This window comes from Lycium barbarum, chromosome 4 (genome assembly GCF_019175385.1).
Source record: "Lycium barbarum isolate Lr01 chromosome 4, ASM1917538v2, whole genome shotgun sequence".
Lineage (NCBI taxonomy): Eukaryota > Viridiplantae > Streptophyta > Magnoliopsida > Solanales > Solanaceae > Lycium > Lycium barbarum.
Genome location: NC_083340.1, coordinates 57,402,591 through 57,422,168, shown reverse-complemented (window position 1 = coordinate 57,422,168; position 19,578 = coordinate 57,402,591). Strand labels below are relative to the sequence as shown.

General features: G+C 37.4%; 1 protein-coding gene and 1 pseudogene across 1 annotated transcript; one reads left to right on the top strand and one right to left on the bottom strand.

Annotated features, from left to right (window-relative positions):
- The first annotated feature begins 2,071 nt into the window (after positions 1-2,071).
- On the top strand, positions 2,072-10,829 carry LOC132636043 (acyl-coenzyme A thioesterase 2, chloroplastic-like; annotated as a pseudogene).
- Positions 10,830-10,978: 149 nt separating this feature from the next.
- Positions 10,979-15,902, bottom strand: LOC132636042 (formin-like protein 2). The gene is made up of 4 exons (XM_060352701.1): positions 14,002-15,902; positions 13,750-13,928; positions 12,572-12,816; positions 10,979-12,108 (listed from the first exon to the last, which is right to left on the bottom strand). Exons 1-4 carry the CDS (start codon positions 15,387-15,389, stop codon positions 11,293-11,295), a joined length of 2,628 nt encoding a protein of 875 aa, XP_060208684.1. The 5' UTR covers positions 15,390-15,902; the 3' UTR covers positions 10,979-11,292.
- Between the last annotated feature and the right edge of the window lie 3,676 nt (positions 15,903-19,578).

Below are 19,578 nucleotides of genomic sequence, written 5' to 3'. Positions count from 1 at the left end.
TTCATTTGCTTATCACTAAATATGGGTGAATCAAGTAGTTCACATCAATTCACTCTAATGATCATTGGATTTAGTGCATATTCCTGACTCAAATTACCATCAAATTGATTAAATATTATATATTGATCACTACTTATTATTGATTTCCTTTGTTTATCACTAAATATTATTGATTCTCTTTGTTGATCACTAAATATGGGTGAATCAAGTAGCATCCGTTGCAACAATTATAATATCTGTTGCAACAAGTGTAATATCTGTTGCAACAACTGTAGTATATGTTGCAGCAAATGACATAGTTGTTGAACAAGTCCTTACTCTTGTTGAATAAAACACAACAAGTTACCCACTTTATGCAACAAGTCACTCCACTTGTTGAAAAACCCCCCAACATGTAACTTAATTGCTACAACAAGGCCTGTCAGTTGTTGCAACAGATTACTTATTTGTTGGAAATCTTTGCAGTTGGATAAAACACAAGTTACTAGTTGTTGCAACAAGTCCTGTTACTTGTTGGATAAAACCCAACAAGTTACAGAGCTGTTGCTACATATTCATTACTTGTTGAAAACTGTTCAGCAATTTATTAACAACAATACACACATTTGTGATTTGAACACGATCAACATATCATATAAACCAAGTTCACAAGCATCAAGAACATAAATTACCATTCTAAAAAAGAATAACATTAAAATATCATAAAGTTCCAACAAATAACTATTATTACAACACAGTGCAATTAACAACTATGGAGCATTTCGGCTTGGACAACAACTACAAATCTGTTGGATATTTTCTACAAACAGAACCAAATAACTGAAGCTATGTCCAACAGATTTGTAGTTGTTGGAACATATTGTCTACTTGTTTCCACAAGTGTAGAACTTGTTGCAACAACTATAAATCTGTTGGATATCTTCTATAAACAGAACCAGATAAATACCAGGACAAGAACAAAAAAACCATCTATTGGATATCTTCTCCTAAACCCTGAACCATACCAGGACAACAACAGAAAAACCATCTATTTCACTACAAACATACTAAACAACAACCTGAATTTTATCCAAACTTTTCCTAAACCCCAAAAAAAATCCAAACTTGTTCTCAATATTCTATTTGAGTGGGGGACGGGGTTGGTGCAAAAAAAAAAAAAAACTTTTCAAAACTTTTTTTTTAAACAAACATTTTTTTTTTTGGAAGGGTGGGGGGTGGTGGGTGCAAAAAAATAAAAAGAAAAACTTTTCAAATTTTTTTAAAAAAAATCAATTTTAGGGGGGGGGGGGGGGGGGGGGGGGGGGGGGGGGGGGGGGGGGGGGGGGGGGGGGGAGAAGGAGGGGGGCTGTTGAAAAAATTAAAAAAAAAAAGTCAATTTGTTTTTTGGGCGTGGGGGGGAGGGATGGGAAGAGGAGTGGAGGCTGGTAAGAAAAAATCAAAACTTTTTTAATTTTTTTTTTAGGGGCGGGGGAGGGGGTTTGGTGAGGGGTGGGAGGAGGAGCGGGGGCTGGTGAAAAAACCAAAAAAAAATCAAAATTTTTAAAAAAAAATTTTTGGTGGGGGAGGGGGGAGGAGGAGCGGAGGCCGGTAAGAAAAAATCAAAACTTTAAATTTTTTTTGGAGGGTGGGAGTGGGGGGAGGGTTGTGAGGAGGAGGAGGAGGGGGGTGAAAAAATAAATAAAGAAAATAAAAAAAATATTTTTTTTTTTAGGGGTGGGGGTTACGGGGTTGGGAGGAGGAGGGCACGAAAAAAAAAATCCCGGAGGGCGGGGTGGGGAGCCGGGGGGTGTGGGAGGGGAGTGGGAGGCATGGGCGCGGGGGCGGGGTCTAGATGGGGTAGGTCAAAGTGTTAAAAATAAAACTTGAGTGTAAAGTATTAAAAATAAAGTTGAGGGTCAAAGTGTCAAAATAAAAAATTTGGATAATTTTAAAACTCCTTAATCACTAATAGAAAATTATCACCTCCACCTAATAATTAAAACTTAAGTCAGCTCTCCTAAAATAAAAAAAATAACGACTCACCAATAATTATATGCCCAGTTAAACCTTCTTCCAAACTCATGCTTCTAATATAGTTAAAATAAGTATGATGTTACTTGTAGCATTTGGTGTTGAGAGATTGTTTAGTGAAGAAGAAAATGATCTCACGGCTTTCCAGTTCAGAGTTGCAACTCTCTAAAATAGAAAAGATTCTCTTAATTCCTTTCTTTCATTCCATTAAACACAAATTTCTACCCATAATTCTCCACTTATCTCCTTAATTAATGCATCAGGATAATACCAAAATTCTTGCCTCAAAATTTTATCTTTTTGGTCTTGCAATTTTCTCAAGAAGTCTCATATTTGTGTTGTAAACTTTCATCTCAAAATCCCCATTCGTTACAACAAGAATGGGTAGCCCGTCATCAAGATTGCATTTTTTTATCAAAAGATTTTCAAGAAAACCCCATTTTTTAGCCAAGAATGAAAAACCCATAATCAAGACTGCATTTTGTGATCAAATGGTATCCCAATTTTGTCACACTAAGCAATTTTCAAATGATACATTTGGTGATCCAATAGATGCAGGTTGTTCAATTAGAAAACCAATAAGTTTGTGGCCTGGAATGTACCATTCACCTGTAACAAATGCATTGTGGGAAGCAAGATCAAGTATTTTTGAGAACGCACCACCAGTTGAAACTGATTTAATTAGTAAGACCCCATCTAAGAGTAGGACTATTGTTCTTTACAAATTCTCTTCTGATTATGTGCTGAGAGAGCAGTATAGGAACCCCTGGAATGAGATTAGGATGGGAAAGTTGCTTGAAGACCTTGATGCTTTGGCTGGAACTATATCCTTCAAGGTATCCATTATCTTTACAGTTAAAAAGTTTGGACTTGAATGTTAATTACCGTGAGGACTTAGGGGTCGTTTGGTAGCTCGTTAGAGTTATGCAGGTATTAGTACTACAGGGATTTGTTAGGAGGGAATCTATGTACTCCCCTCGTCTACTTTTACTTATTCAGTTTAGAAAACCAAGAGATAGTTTACCATTTTATACCTATTTTATCCTTATTATTAATTATTGAGTTGGAAACTTCAAGAAATTGTTAGTAGTTAAATAACTTTGTAAGTATGTTTGATTGATTTCTATTAGTTAGATGATTTATAATAATTAGAGGTGATACAGTAAAATTGTCATTTTATTTATTGCTCCTCAAGGAATTGCCAAGTCAAACATGGACGACTAAAAATGGATGGAGGGAGTATTATTTTATGCAGGGATTAGTTATCCAGAGGAACTTCTTTGAACTGAAGAGGATACTGTACTTAAGCCTTGAACACGTTTGTGTTGGTTGTCACTTTCATCAAATTGTGTTACACTAATTTCTTCTTGTTATTCCTATTGTTGTGCTAGTCATGATTTTTTTATTTTTTTTTGTGTCGGCTGAAATGTTTAACACTTGCTGCCTGCTTGGCCATATTTGAATTATTTGGCACAAAGTGATTTCCTCTTTTTGATGTATCGTCCTCATATTCCTTCTCTTTTCAAACCAGCACTGTTCCAGTCATGATGGTACTACTAGGCCCTTGATACTAGTTACTGCTTCTGTGGACAAGATGCTTCTGAAGAAACCTATTCGTATTGATACTGATCTGACAATAGAGGGTGCTGTTACATGGGTTGGTCGGTCATCTATGGAAATTCAACTGGAAGTCATGCAATCTTCACCAGGTATATTCCACAACTCATAATTAGAAGTTGTGATTTCCGTGGGAGATTATTCACTTGTTCCTAATTCATGTTAAATTAAATTAATCATTTAGTACTATTCTATCTCTTTCCTAGGTGTTTATAAGTTACTCCCTCCGTCCCACAATAAGTGTCACCTTAGCCAAAAAAAATTGTCCCATAATAAGTGTCACCTTAGGAAACCAATGCATATATTGACAAGTTTTTTTCCAACTTTGCCCTTGGAAAAAAATGACAAGTTTCTTTATTCAAGAAATATTTACTCCTACTAAAGTCAACGTGTTGGAACTATCACGTGAAAATGAAAGTTTTAGCCTATGGAAGATAGGATTAGTAAGAGGCAAAAGAAGTACTAGTACTCTAAATGATGATGGTTGGCTTCCCAATGGACTACTTGTGCATGCTCTAATCATCAAGAGGAAAAAGTTTTTTTTTTTTTTGCATAAGGGTAATTTGGTAAACTTCACACTTCATCATTGATTTCTTAATCTGCATGTTTTTGGCTAAGGTGACACTTATTATGGGACAGAGGGAGTATTATTTTGCCACGGCTGGGATAGTACTACCAATTGAACTTGAGATTCTCAAAGTGCAAAAAACTAATAACAAAAAAGGTAGCTGTCAAGTCGACATAGATCTTAGCAATGCATCAGCTTGCTTCCAGCAATGGGATACTAGATTATCTATATACACCTTATATGCAGGGTTTTATCAGCAAATCATGATTAAATACATCAGAGTAAACTCTATGTTGCTCAAACTCTTCAAAAATGTTCAATGGGTGCGTGTCGGATTCTCCGAAAGTAGTGTATTTTTGGAGAATCCGACATGGGTGCAACATTGAAAGTGAAGAGTCCACGCAACTTAGAATAAACTAGCAAATAAATCTGAATTATTTGAAATTATATCTTTGCATCTGAATAAGAAATTTTGAGTTGAATTTTGACCTTGATTGACATGTCTTCTACCTCAAACTTTTCCCTTCAATGTAATCTTTTCAATTCATCTACACATATACCATTTATTGTTTTGTCTTCTTATGCATCTCTTCACTAAAGTCGATTGGTTTGATTGTATTTCCACCTATAGCTCCAACATATCTTGATACTTTTCACATAATGACACTGATATCCCGGATGGTAACGTCTCCTCCAATTCTCATTTTTGACCCTTCTATACTCCTTGTCTGATGAGGTTCATCATGGTTATCTGTTGCATCCAGTTGTTGTGTATTAGGAGAGTCCTGAGTTCTGTCTTTATGCACCACATTATTTTCATGTTGACTAACAGAAGTTCCAGTATTAGCACCCTCAACATAGTCATCAGTAGTAGGTAAAGGTTTGTCTATACCAAAGATGACTCCAGTGGGCTTATATACCTCTTTGGGTGGTTCACCCTTTCCCCTCCTTTTATTCGTAGTCTCCCTATTATTCTGGATATCGCTTCCTCTTTGGACTTCCTTTGATGCCTATTGGTTTGTTGGATCCCCCCCTTGAGAAGAATCACTAATTGGCTTATCCTTAGATGTATTTAGTTTCTCTACCTCTTTGTTATTGGTTTGTATACTTGTGCCATGCTCCATATCAATTGGTTCTTTCTTTGCCAGCTTCCAATATTGATCCCAACGGTTAATACTGGCTATCTCACTCTAAAAGATGAAAAAGAAAAAGAAAAAAAGGAAGTGACAAGAGCTTTTTGTTATTTGAGTACTAGGACTACTCCATGTACATTTCACTGTTCTCTTTATCATCATTGCTTTTTACTTTTTCATGAGTTTGTAACGCGCCTCTTCTTCTTTTACTACTGCTTTGCTGCTTCTTTTGATTTGCTTCTTTCTTCATCTTTCACTTAAAACTATCACTCTTTGTTTTACTCCTAGCAAGTGGTAGTCTTCTTCCGATTATTCTGATTTTAGGCTTGTCTTATTTTTTTTCCTTCTCAATTTTACTCACTTAGTAGAGTTATTACAGAAATTAACTGTAAAACTCAATAATGCCAACAATTCCTTTTTATAATTTTTTATTGAATGAAAGTTAAGTTTGAGATTGATGTTATCTTGCTCTGGCCTTGTTGAAGTTATAATATACTGATGTGTAATTTGTTGGATTAGTATTTTCATTAGTATTTAGGTGGAGGACAAGATGCGGGAAGTGAGACTGAGATGGTTTGGGCATGTGAAGAGGAGAGGCACAGAGGCTCCAGTGCGGAGGTGTGAGAGGTTGGCTATGGACGGTTTCAGGAGAGGTAGAGGGAGGCCAAAGAAGTATTGGGGAGAGATGATTAGACAGGATATGGCACAGTTTCAGCTTACCGAGGACATAACCTTAGATAGGAGGTTGTGGAGGACTCAAATTAGGATAGAAGGCTAGGTTGCTTATCCTTTCACCATAGTAGTTGTAGTTTTGCTCATTCTTTATTGCCATTTGATTTCTGCTTATATTTGTTGGGCCTTTGTACTTTGATTATCTTATTTATCTATGGTAGTTAATGCTCCTTTGTACCATGACTTCCTCGCTTTTGTTATTCCTCGTTTTCATATTGTTTTTGATATGTTTGGCCCTATCTGACCTTTTGTCTTGTTTTCTTCTTGTTTTCCTCTCTTGAGCCGAGGGTCTTTCGGAAACAGCCGCCCTACCTTTCAAGGTGGGGGTTAGGTCTGCGTACACTCTACCCTCCCCAGACCCCACATGGTGGGATTCTACTGGGCTTCTTGTTGTTGTTGTTGTTGTTGTTGTTGTTGTAGTATTTTCATTACTAGAAGCTGAATGTTAATAAGTAAAATAGCAATTCTCTGCTATAAGTACAAAATTCATTTATATATTCTGTAAATCATGCCATTCACTTTGAAAAGGCGTTCGATTTGCTTGTTTCGTGCCTTTCATTCTCAAAAGGACTGTGGTGTTCATAAATAAGAAGTAATTTGTTTCACAATTCCATATTCTAATGGAAAATGTAGTAATAGAAAACAGAATTACATGCCTTCCAGCTTGTTATGATTTCTGGAAATTTAACAAAATTTATTTGATTGTGATACAAGATGTTCCTGAGAAAGCTAAGTTTTTCAAAGTCTTTTTATGGGTAAACTTCTGCTTTCACGGAAAGCCGAGTTTTGATAGCTTTCTATCTCATGTGCTCGTGCTTCATTGCCTCCGTATTTTCTTGCAGAAGCATCCAGTACATCGGAGTGATTAGCTCTAACTGCAAACTTCACTTTTGTGGCCCGAGACTCTAAGACCGGAAAATCAGCTCCAATTAATCAAATTTCTCCTGAAACTGAAAAAGAAAAGTTTCTCTGGGAAGAAGCAGAAGAAAGAAACAAAATGAGAGATTAAAAGACGAGAACAGAAGAAGGAAATTCAGGGTGAGGAAGCGAATAGGCTAAGCGAGTTGTTGGCTGAGAGCCGTATCTTTTGTGATATGCCTGCTTTAGCAGATAGAGACAGCATTTTAATAAAGGATACATGTCTTCAGAACTCTTTGATTTGCCAGCCGCAACAACGAAACATCCATGGTCGAATCTTTGGAGGATTCTTGATGCGGAGAGCTTTTGAGCTGGCTTATGCAACAGCCTATGCATTTGCAGGCAGTGCACCTTGCTTTGTGGAAGTTGATCATGTTGATTTCTTGAAGCCTGTAAGTTTGATTGATTACCTCTTAGCATATAGTCACACTAGTCTTTACATTAAAATTCTCTTGGTTCTGATTTGGAAGATTGAGGGGAGGATACTAAACGATAAGTTTGATTATAAATCCAGCAAACAATACATGACAAACAAAGCTCTGGCAATTCAATTTCTGTTGCAAAAGTTTGTAAACTCTTCATTCTTTCTCCTCTGGAGGTCCACCCTTTCCTAATATATGATTTCTAAGTTGTTAATCAAATTGAATAATATCTTTGTTCCATTTTCTGTGGCACTATTACTATGTAGAGAGTCAAAAAGGTTTTTCTTACACCACGATATTTTAAATATTATTTTGAGTTATTGATTATCATGACTTATAGTACCTTTTATATAATCTCCAAATATGTAAATTTTATTTCAAAAAAACTTGAAGAATCTAATTTACACCGGACATTAAGTAGTTTGACCTCTGCTCTCCAAATTCAGCCACAGAAAGTGGAACAGAGTAGTGTGTAATGTTAATTGTAATTGATCTTGCACTGAACTTTGTGTCATTTTCAACCTAATGCATAAAACCAAGAAAGTACAGTTTTAATCTACACAATCCCCAGCTGTATGATCCTCTAATTTATATGAGTGCATTAAGTTTCTATACATTGTCAAATGTTTAATCCCCTACACAACATATACCTAGTCAGCTTGACTTGGCTTCATGGGTCATATTTTGATATATGTGTGTATTAGTTCTACATATCCATTCTCACACTTGCAGAAGGCAACTAGTTTCATCATTGATTTACTTCCATGACATCTACTAATGTCTGACTAAATTGTACACAACTATTTGCAATATTTGATTAAAGCTTTTACCTTGTAATAGTTTGATCTCTTCTTCTTTTTGTTTTTTTTGGGCGGACGGTTGGGGGTGGGGGAGGGAATAAGTACCTTGTAGTGATAATTTACGGTTTACTAGTATCTAGAGAATATAGTTAATGCTGCATGACATATTCATTGAGTAAATGTTACATGAAAAGATGAAGGCATTTGAAGTTCCAATGATCCAGCATCTGATATTTGACTTGTACAACAACAACATACCCAGTGAAATCCCACTGTGTGGGGTCTGGAGAGGGTAAAGTGTACGCAGACCTTGCCCCCATCTTAGAAGATAGAGAGGCTGCTTCCGAAAGGCCCTCGGCTCAAGAGAACATGATGAGAAAAGGTTAGATAAGCACAAACAGTACAAAGCAAAACGGAAATGAAACTAACGAAAGCGACAAAAGCCATGATAAAGCAGCCTGAGAAAATGAAGCAATAGCTAGCATAGATAAATACGATAATTGTGGTGCAAGAAATGACTAATATTTGCAAGAATCAAAGGACAAGAAAATGAAGATCGAAACTGCGACTAGTATGACGGGATATGCGGGACCACCTACTAGCCTTCTATCCTAATCTGAGTCCTCCATAGCCTCCTATCTAAGGTCATGTCCTCGGTAAGCTGGAACTGCGCCATGTCCTGTCTAAGCACCTCTCCCCAATATTTCTTCGGCCTACCTCTACCTCTTCTGAAACCGTCCATAGACAACCTCTCACACCTCCGCACTGGGGCATCTGTGTCTCTCATCTTCACATGTCCAAATCATCTCAGCCGCGCTTCCCGCATCTTATCCTCCACCGATGCCACTCCCACATTGTCTCGGATATCTTCATTCCTAATCCTATCTCGCCTGGTGTGCCCACACATCCATCGCCTGATATTTGACTTGTACGTGGAAATCAAATGTTTTACCCCACTTATTAGGGGTTGTAATATCTTAACAGATCAAATGATGTTTTAAAATTTAGAAAATATCTATTTTCTTGGAATTCATGATATTCCTTGTGATTTCTAACTCTTGTTTATATCTTTAAATAAGCGTATCTCCAGCATTGAGGTTTTCTTTTTTCTCTGTTGGATGCTTGAGAAAGTACTCTATTTATCTGTGCTAAAGTGTCTGGTACAATGAATAGAGCATTTTAGAAGTTGTTTAAGTTTTTAACAGCCACTTAGAAGTGGAAGTAAATAAGGTATTAAGTAGGGCTTTCGCCGATCTTTTACAATTTCTAGTGTGTATGAGGCTGTTTCAGCCAACTTGCAGCCTGGCTGTAATCAACTCAACTTGAAAAATTACATACCATTCGTTATAATCAGAGGTGGGGTAATGCTTCAAGCTAAGTTTCTGCGCTCAATATATAAATATGTTGCTGAGATTTTAAGTCTGAATCTGCTGATGCAGGTTGATGTTGGAAATTTCCTCCGCCTCAAATCATGTGTTCTGTACACAGAACTAGAGAATTCACTCTGATCAATGTAGAAGTGGTAGCTCATGTGATGCGGCCTGAGCTGCGCTCTAGCGAGGTGAGCATGGGCACTCTAATTTATATTATATTGCATCATTGATATTACTGATAATAGTGCTTACGTGGATCATCTAAAGTGTTTCAATATTTATTTTTAGTATATGGTGAATTATCAACTTATCTCATGCACACAATTAGCTCTTGTTGAAGCAAAATGTTTGTTCTCATTCATTGAGGTTTTCTTCAAAATCATCTAATAATGCTCGTGTGATTTCATTTTTTCCGGTCAATTATTGTTAGCAAATCCAGTCTTGTTAACTGTTCTACTTTCTGACAAAAATGGATATATCTGGTAAATATTTCCATCAAAACCCAAATGAAACCTCTCTTATGACTTTACTTGCGAGGAAATTCTGATCTATTGTGTTTTTAGTCTAGCAGCTTAAAGGTTTAGCTAATCTAGTTTCCAAATGCTTTTAGTTTCTTTTCTGGTCATATGATTAGTAAAAGATAAAGGTAGGAGGGGGAGAGAGAGAAACACAAAATTCATCATTGAGAATAAAAGAAGAATCTAAACTGTGTACCCCAATGAATAGACTTTTCAGTATAGAATTATTTTATTGTCTTACCCTCTGCTGATCAGTTGCAGTAAGTTTTTTTGTTTAACAGGTTTCGAACAATTTCTAATTTACTTTCACCGTCCAACAAGATTCGCTAAAAAATGGAACACGGGTTAGGAATGTCGTCCCTGGTACAGAGGAAGAAGCACGGCGTGTGATTGAACGGATGGATGCTGAAAAATCATGAAGTTTTAGTTCTTGACTTGTAGCATCATTTTAGCAGATTATGAGAAAAGCAAGACAAGTACCGGGGATACTGAATTCCAAACTCGAAGCAAAGCAAAGATATGTCCACGTATTTAAAGCAACTACTAAAGCTATTCACTGCTCTGCCAAAAAAGATCTTAGGCAAGTTTTAAAGTTCAATGTTTCAAAGCCAGTTAGAGTTGCAAGTATAGAGAACCTTATGTTTTTTGTATTAACAATGCTCCTCTTCAAAGCTAATATAAGCTTATTTTCTTGTTTTGCTACTTTTGAGGAATTCAACCAGCTGCTGCTTCACATCATTTCTCCCGTCAGTTATAATGTTGCTACTACATTTGTGGTCTATTATTCTAATATACTTCTTTGGAAAACGAGGGCAATTCCAGTCCTGCAGACAACCTAAAAATGCAAATGCATGCTGCTGTGTTGAACTACAATTCAACAGCAAATCTGACATATTAACAAACTATTTCCAACTTGTCTCGTGATCAAATATCAGAATAATATTCCCTGATATACTTTTACTTCCTATATTACAACCTTAAAGATAGTGGCTTATCAATAAAACCAGTACATATGTAAGGATAAGATGGCTCTAGAATGCAACTACAGAAAAGGCATAAATACAGGTGAGAAAAGCAAGACTGATATCCACTACTTGACATCAAAAAGACCAAACCATAGGCTCCCCCAAACTCGTTTTAAGCTATACAGTGGAAATAAGCCAGCTTATTACGACGAAGGAATTCATCTGATAACAAGAAGTTATGATGCCAATGGGATTGTTTCATCCTCAGAGGAGCTATCTTGTTGCCTTACATTGTATCCAGGAAAAACTTGGGGAAGACCTGCATTGACTGGCATACCTGAGCTGACTATGGTTCGCTCAGTCATTCTCCCAACATCTTTGCACACCTGATCGAGGATACAGAGGAAGTCCCTTACTACCATGAATATCCTAAGTGGGCGAGCTTCTTCCTTGGCCGAGTCACCATGGAAATATTCTGTGAGATCCTTCACCATTGAGAGGGCAACACCCTCTTGAGCTTGGATGTTGATAATTTCTTGCTCTGCCTTCTTCAAGAATCCATTCATTGATTCGGAAAATTTTCTGCTACTCTCACTCGGCGCCAACTCTTCATTCAGCTTAAGAACATTAGTCATCTTAACAATTCCTGAAGCTAGTTTTGCAACTTCATTGCTAACAATATCAGAGTCCATGGCAGCAGCTTTCTTCACATTTGTAAGCTCACCACTTAGGCGAGAAACAACTTGAAGGCCAATCTTTCTGAATTCAACCTCATCTCGTAGAGTAGATTGCTGGTTCTTTTCTACATTTGGATTCTGATCAGCACCAGAAAGACGAGACCCTTCTGCTCTGATGATTTCCTGAACAACGAAATGCAGTAGTGTGGTCTTCCGATCAGCACCTTTAATATCTACAAGCTTAAGAAGTGTGTCGAGCTTGAATGCATGGGCATCTCCTCTGTTGGTTCCATCATTCATGCGATTCCCAGTTTTGAGTACAGCCTCTAATAGCTTTAGAAACATCCTACTATTCCTTAATTCTTCACAAGCAGTCTGAAAGGATGAATATATTAGTTTAGCAAGGAGGTGGACATCAAAATTCAGCTCATCAAATCAGAGCTACTAACTGAATTTAAGGAACTAAATATTTTGATGTCATCAAGCTGATCAAACATAGCATATCTAGAGTGGAAGTATATTGATGAAAACTACATGACCACAATAATTGGACCTGACTAAGAATGAATGTCCATAAAAGTATGGCATGGCATATGGAATTAAATGGAAACTCATGCATGAATGATGTCTGGACAATGGTACATGTACATAGAGGAAGAATGGCAATATCAGACCAAAGTTGACTCATTCCAATGTGTTAAAGCTGCATAATGGATTCAGCAGGTTGGGGAGAACATTGAAACCAGAATAGAAAGCTAAAATCAGTTGTCAAGCAACGACAGGTAAGATTGTCAAGTTACACAAAGCGTTCTGTTCAAGAATAGATAGCATAACATACCTCTAGTGTCTCAAATGACCTCTTAAGATATTCAATCTCTGAATCAAAGTTTGCAATATATAGCATTGCCTCCACCCTATTAAATGCAAAAGGGATATAAAGCACTGCCTTGAGAAACTTTTCAGCTGGGCCTAACTTGAATGGTGATTCATCTTTAAACTCTTTCAGCTTCAGCTCTTCTTCTTTAGTGGGAGCCATCTTCAATAAACTCTCAAGTAACTCACTTCCCAGAGTATCAGCATTCCCTGATTTGGGTTTAGCAAAAAGAAGTTGAATCAGTCCATTCATGCAAAAACCTCTTATAAAAAAGTAATAACCATCATTAAGGACATGAATTTACTAGGTTTATGTTTCAGGGATGCATGTATGTGTTATTCATGAACTATTGAAGAGGAAAAAGTTTAGTAGTATTAACTAAGGTACATGTTGGGAGAAAACCTATAAATACCTAGAAATATAACAATTTCATTTAGGCAAGTGGAGTGAAGTAAAGAAAAATTGTATCATTGTAAAGAAAAATTGTATCATACTTTTGGCTTCAAGAGAAAATGATTAAATGAAAATGCTCTTCATCCCCCGATTTTCCAACAAAAACATCAGATAAGCAACATAGCTTATTCATAAATATGAAAATGACATGCCAACAAGATCACTAGTTGTCCAAGATGGGAGTGATGGCTATATAATTGAATGAGACTGGAATTAAAAGCCGCCAGCATGTGGCACCAAAATTGCAGTTCATTGATTGATCGAACAGATAGGTGAACCAGCCAAAGACAGAGCATTGGACCTGGTATTATATACAGTACATTTTAAGTATCGGACATTCAGCACTACCACTAAACACTTCTGAGGCTAAATTTCCATAGCAAGAGTAACTATATCCATGGCAAGCAATCAGAGAACATATCTAGAAAAGTAGTAACACATTTACAAAGTAAACATTCAAGGTCAAAAACAAAACCTATTTGGGGGATTATGTTTCACTAGAGAAAAAAAATCAAACAAGGCAAGTCATCAAATTAAGCTAGATATCTCGACCAGAACAAGTGGATCAAAATTAATGCAATGCATTGGGAAGTTTAACCTTAACTGCAATCCTAACTAATGATTACTACTTGTGAGCATTCAAGAGAATTTAAATAAAGTTTAAAATACAAAAGTGCATGATATGTTACCCTCTAAAAGTGCTTCACAAACTTCTTCAATAGTGACATTGAGTGCCCTCAACAAAATTGCAATATTTTGAGACTTCTTAGGATCAAGCACCCTGTTTTCTTGATTCAACACTGGCTGTGCCAGCCGTGTTACGCCATCTTTCGCAGTGAATAAAGTCTCTATCATTTCCTCATTCAACCTACAACCCAAACCACACTCTTCAAAATTAGGAAACAATAATGTACTCTATTTTTAAACAATTTATGACTTACTGAAAAGAGCTAGACTTCAATTGATCCCAAACCATTGCTCTATCTGAGGTAGCTCTAACTTTATCCCAATGCAAAGGTTTAAGCTTTAGCTTTATACTCTCTTCATTAGTAATGCCATTAACATGATGACCTGAAACAGGCCTAGATGGTGCCACCAACACTGGTGGTCCACCATTTTCCGCTTCCCAAAACCTCGGTGGTGGGCCCGGAGGCGGTGCCGGTGGCAATTTTATGCCACCAAAACCGCCCAGATTCATCAGCGAAGACTCAGATATCCGTGCTGATGAATCTGAGACCATTGAAGGGGAATTATGGGTATCACCAGAAGATAACGTAGGTGATGCCAATCCCCTGGACGTCGTCTGTGCGGGTATAAACTGTGGTGGAGCCAGAAAATTCACTAACGAATCAGGTGATCTGGATGTTAAGCTTCTTGGACTTAAGTTAAACTCTATGGAAGGACTATTTAATGATGATTCCGAAGGAGAATTTGAGTTTGAGTATGGAAATGTATTCTTGGTTTGTAATGGAACTTCATATGGTGTTGCATGGGAAGTTGATATAGTGTGACTTGGACTACCTGAAGACCCTCTAGGAGAAAAAAACTCTTCTTCATTATCTTCACCGGACCCCACTTCAGCATTCTTATGAAAATGCTGACGGGGCAATGGCGGGAGTGGCATGAGCTCCGGTGATCCAAGTCTCCGGAGTTCCTGTGATTGAACTTCTCTTGAGCTCGGAATCCCAAGGTAAAGGAATTCCGAGCTAGTGGAAGAGGGAGTGTGACGTGGCACTTCCTCTTCCATCGCCGCCTCTGCATGCGGAGGCGGCGAATTGCTTTTCTTGATGGCACCACCGTCGGAGGGGGTGGCATTAGGAGGGACAAGTCGGAGACTATCTGTTCGTTGATAGTAGTTCTTTTTCTCTTCGATAGCTTTTCCATGGCGATTGTAATGCACGAGAAAGGCGACTATTGAAGTGAGAAAAGCTGCAGAGAGTAAAGAAAGTGAGATAATGATAGCAATGAGTTTGTTTGAGATGTGTTTAGTGGAATGATGCGAGGAAGATTGTGGGAGAATGAGGGAGGATATGTTAGCTGGAAAGGTTGTAATAGTGTCAGAAGGTGGTGGCTGTGATGGTGGTGGTGGTGGTGAAGGGAAGACCGGGAAGAATGGGTTTTGTGTTGTTAAGGGAGTGTTTGGGGGTGATTGTGAAGAAAATGGGAATTTAGGCTGAGGTTGAGGAGAAGAGAGGGGTGGTTGAGTTATGGAAGGAGGTGAATCAACTACTGGAAAAAAGGGTTGATGGAGGATCCGCCTAGCGGTGGTAGTTGTGGAGGAGATAAGTGTGAATAGAAGAAGAGTGATGATATGTAAAGGACAAGGCATTTTTGTGTGAATACAGTTCAAAATTGAGGAGAAGGAAGTGTGGAGTATAGTGGGGACTCTCTCCCTCTCTCTCTCTCTCTCTCTATTGATTGGAGAATCACATGGGTGGTGAAAAGCTCTGTTCTTGAAGAGTAGTAAGCAAAATCTTGATTAGGGGTTTGTGAAAGCTCTATTCTTGAGGTAGTTGAAGGGGGTGAGTGGGGTGGGGAGTTGTAATTGGATAAGAGACAAATATTAAGAGACTTGATTATGGAGAAGACAAAACCTTTAAGCTTTGAGTGTGTGGTATCAATGGTTGGTGAAGAATGTTGGAAGAATAAGCCATGAATGAGAAGGAACAGAATGTTTAGTGCAGGCAAACAAGGATTTTACATAAACAGTATGGAGAGAAAGTGCGAGTAGAAAAATTGATTAGTTCAAGAAATTCAAAACAGAGGGACCTACCACAAAAGTACCCTTTAATTCTGGCTTTTACTTAAAAGAAATGATCAAATAGAAAGGGAGGGAAAAAAGGAAAAACAGTGCTAAAGATTCTTACTGTGAAAGTCAATAATGTAATGTACTAGACTGGTACTGTTAGCTGCTATGATTCAAAGGGTAGAAAGTTGCGGATTGATGAAGGTGATGATGGATAACAGATGGAAAACACAGGCACAAAATATCTCTGACAGACAGACAGACATAGATATTGACCATTGGGATTTTCACTCTCAACAAGGTGGTCCTTCACATTTTGAGATAATGGATTAAAATCCTCTAAATTATAGAAAATACTCAAAATACCTCCAACATTTGATCAAAATTTTAACTACACACCTAATCTTTGCGGGAGTTCTATTACCCCCTTGATAAAAATTTTCAGTATCAAAATGCCTCTTTTTTGCTGATGTGGACAAGAGTGTGAATGCACCACTCAGTGGCGCGTGATAGCCTTCAAAAAACTGCATCTGACGTGTTTTGGAGCGCCAACTAAGCTGCCACATAGATTAATTTTGAACTCCCTCCATTTTTACACCCAAACAGCTACTTCATCATCTTCTTCCACCCATTTAATACCCATCTCCATTTTTTTGTCAAAAAAAGCAAACAACTCCATAACTTCAACCACTCCAATCGTTATACTCCAAAAATCAACACCTTAATCGCTCCAATTGTTGGAAAGAGGTTCGTTAGTTAGGGTTTATTTCTCTTTAAATTCGTTCATGTGAAATTTATTGTTTTAAATTTCTTGAGTAATTCTTGCTCATATTTAGTCATTTTGTCATTTGTTAGGGTTTGTTATGGAAAAAATTGACCTTGGTCGATTGTGTATGGATGAGAGTGATCCTATGCTTAGAACTGTGGTCCAATGTCAACACGGGAATTTGTTGCAAATGCAAACTTCTTGGTCTAAAAACAACCCTGGAAGAAGATACTGGTCTTGTCCCTATTATGGTGTATGGTCTTGCTCCAATTTTTTGACTTATTGAAAAATTCAATTTGTAAAATTATGCTCTGTTTTGCTATTTTTCAAGCTAAAACATGCAAGTTTTTTCGTTGGAGGGACAGAGATGAAGTTGATCCGAGATCAAAATTTATCCTCCCAAAATTGGTTAACAAAATTAGAGATTTAGAGAAGGAATTGGTGCAATATCGAAGTTTGAAGATGGAATTGGATGAGATCACTATTAACGATAAAATTCGGTTAGTGTTGACATGAGTTTGGTCGAGGTTGATGGACCAAAAAAAGAAGACACAAGGAAGACTAAAGGGGGTAGGTTCCATAGGAATTTCGTTTTTTGTTTTGTTGTTTGTATTATTGTTGTGTTCATAAGTTTTGTATTCCGTAGTGGCAATTCAAACAATGGAAAAATCAAATTGCCATAGATAGTGGTAGTGGTGGTAGTGTCTCGGCTATGTTATGTTTTGTTTTCCTTTTGTTATGGCAAATTTTGTAACATATACATCTATTTTATCACGTATGAATGAAGAAGTTTGATGTTAAGGTGTTTTGAAGTGTTTATCCGAAATTAAAATCAAAATCACATCCACATAACATTAATCATTGTCTTAATCAAAATAGTAGCATACATGGAGATGTTAAACATAGACAATTGAATAATAGAGATCTACTAGTCAATATTTATGATCTCTATCTCTTTTTTAAATACATGAAACCCTATGCCATCTCCACACTCACATTTACACACCCAAATCTCTAGTGTGTCTCCCTCTTTCAAACCTTTTGAATCTATAAATGCCTTCTACCGTTGGCATAAACGAGCATTTTTTCCAATTTTGAATGTCATCTTGTGAACGGTGTCATCCTGATACTTTAACACGGCATGCGTTGTTCTCGTTGGAAAAATGTCATGATGTTCATGTGGAAGTATCTTCAATAAACATAAAAGATAGTTTACATCATCGGTTTTCACGTAAATGAAATAATAATAATAAATATAAAAAAACTTACAAAATCATCGGTTTGCACGTAAGAACAGGTTAACTTTTTCAGAAAGAAAGCTAGCATCTTATTTTGGTATGATGTAGATGTTATATGTTGTTGTGCTTGCTGCTGGTATGTTGTTGTGTTTGCTGTTGGTTGCACGTTGATGTTGTTGTTGTAGTTTAGTGTAGTGAATGTGTGATATGGTGTGTGTGTGTGTTGTGTTATATAGATGCCTTCCAACCGAATTAATAGGCCATTTAATGGTCCTTGACCATGTCAGATTTAGTGCCATTTAATGGTCCTTGACCATGTCGGATTTAGTGCCATTTAATGGTCCTTGACCATGTCGGATTTAGTGCCTTGAATAACCTTTGATTAAACGTTAAACGAACAAGACAAAATGGAATTGGAACACGTTAAACAGTTATGTACTGTAATGGCATTGGAACACGTTAAACAGCTATGTACTGTAATGTTGTTTTGATTAAACGAACAAGACAAAATACTTAAATGTCAATCCATAAATGTGTACATTTAACAACTGGAGGGACAGTTTTCATCATAATTAGATTTTCCATGGCTGCTTGGACTGTGAACAGGTGCTTTCTTGGCTTGGGTTTGCTGATTTACCTCTACCTTTTGTCATTTTCTCCTGTATCTCTTGTAGTTTCCTGGTTGTGATTGCTTCATTGCCTCTCCATTTCAGCTTACTATTTGCACTTGGCTTGTAGCCAATGTCACCAGTTACCTCTGCTGATCTGGTGACCTTTGCTTTACTAGTTGACACAATCCTGCTGCTTAACATGCCAGGCTGTTCACACAAATAATAACAAGGAGTTAGTAATGGAAACAACACATAAAATAACACTTAGTAATGGAAACAACACAAAATAACACTTGTGCTTATTAAGGCACTCACATTAACAGCTTTGAACCTATTTTCTGCCTGGAAAACACCCACTCCCATTACTCTTGTCACGACCCAACTAGGGGCCGCGACGGATACCCGATACTTGTACCGAACACCCTCTAACTCGTATCTCATTCTTATTACTAAGTGGGCCAGATTGGTAATACCGTTGTTTCTTTACTTATTCCTATCATTAATAGCATAACCATAATCAGGTGTTAATAAAATCTGCCAGCATGTTATACAACCCCAAAACGAACAAAAGTACAAAGCATCTGACTGTACATATCTGTCTACGAGCCTCTAAACATAGCACACATATCTCTACAAGATGGGTCGGGTTCTGCCGTGCCCGAATATATACACAAAAGTAGTACCAATAGACTGAAGCTCCGGATCAACTGGAGCACTCTCAATGAACAGCTGGTGGAGCTCCTAGGGATTAAATTCGTCTATCTGCTGACCTGCGCGGCATGAAACGCAGCGTCCACAAGAAGGGACGTCAGTACGAGTAATGTACCGAGTATGTAAGGCATGGAAAATAATACAAACGGAAACATAAAGTATGAATAACGATATCATGGAATCATAAGACATGTAATGAGATAAGAAAGTAACCTGTACTTAGGAATGCCCTTTCAGGCCGGATACCATGCATGCTTGTCTTTCCCTTATATAAAAAAAATATTTCTTTTTCATAGTCATAGAAAATAGAGTTTATACCATATCATGTCTCTTCTTTTTCATATCGTATCGTATCATATCATGCCATATCAATTCATATCATATTATATCAAGTCATATCATATCATGTCATAGCATAGCACCGAACGACGTCGGCTCGCCCACAT

Coding starts and splice junctions, on each gene's coding strand:
- LOC132636042 (XM_060352701.1), bottom strand. CDS start 15,389: ATGCCTTGTCCTTTACATATCATCACTCTTCTTCTATTCACACTTATC. Junction 13,929..14,001: donor TTGAAGTCTAGCTCTTTTCA/GTAAGTCATAAA, acceptor TTTGGGTTGTAG/GTTGAATGAGGAAATGATAG. Junction 12,817..13,749: donor TTGTGAAGCACTTTTAGAGG/GTAACATATCAT, acceptor AACCCAAATCAG/GGAATGCTGATACTCTGGGA.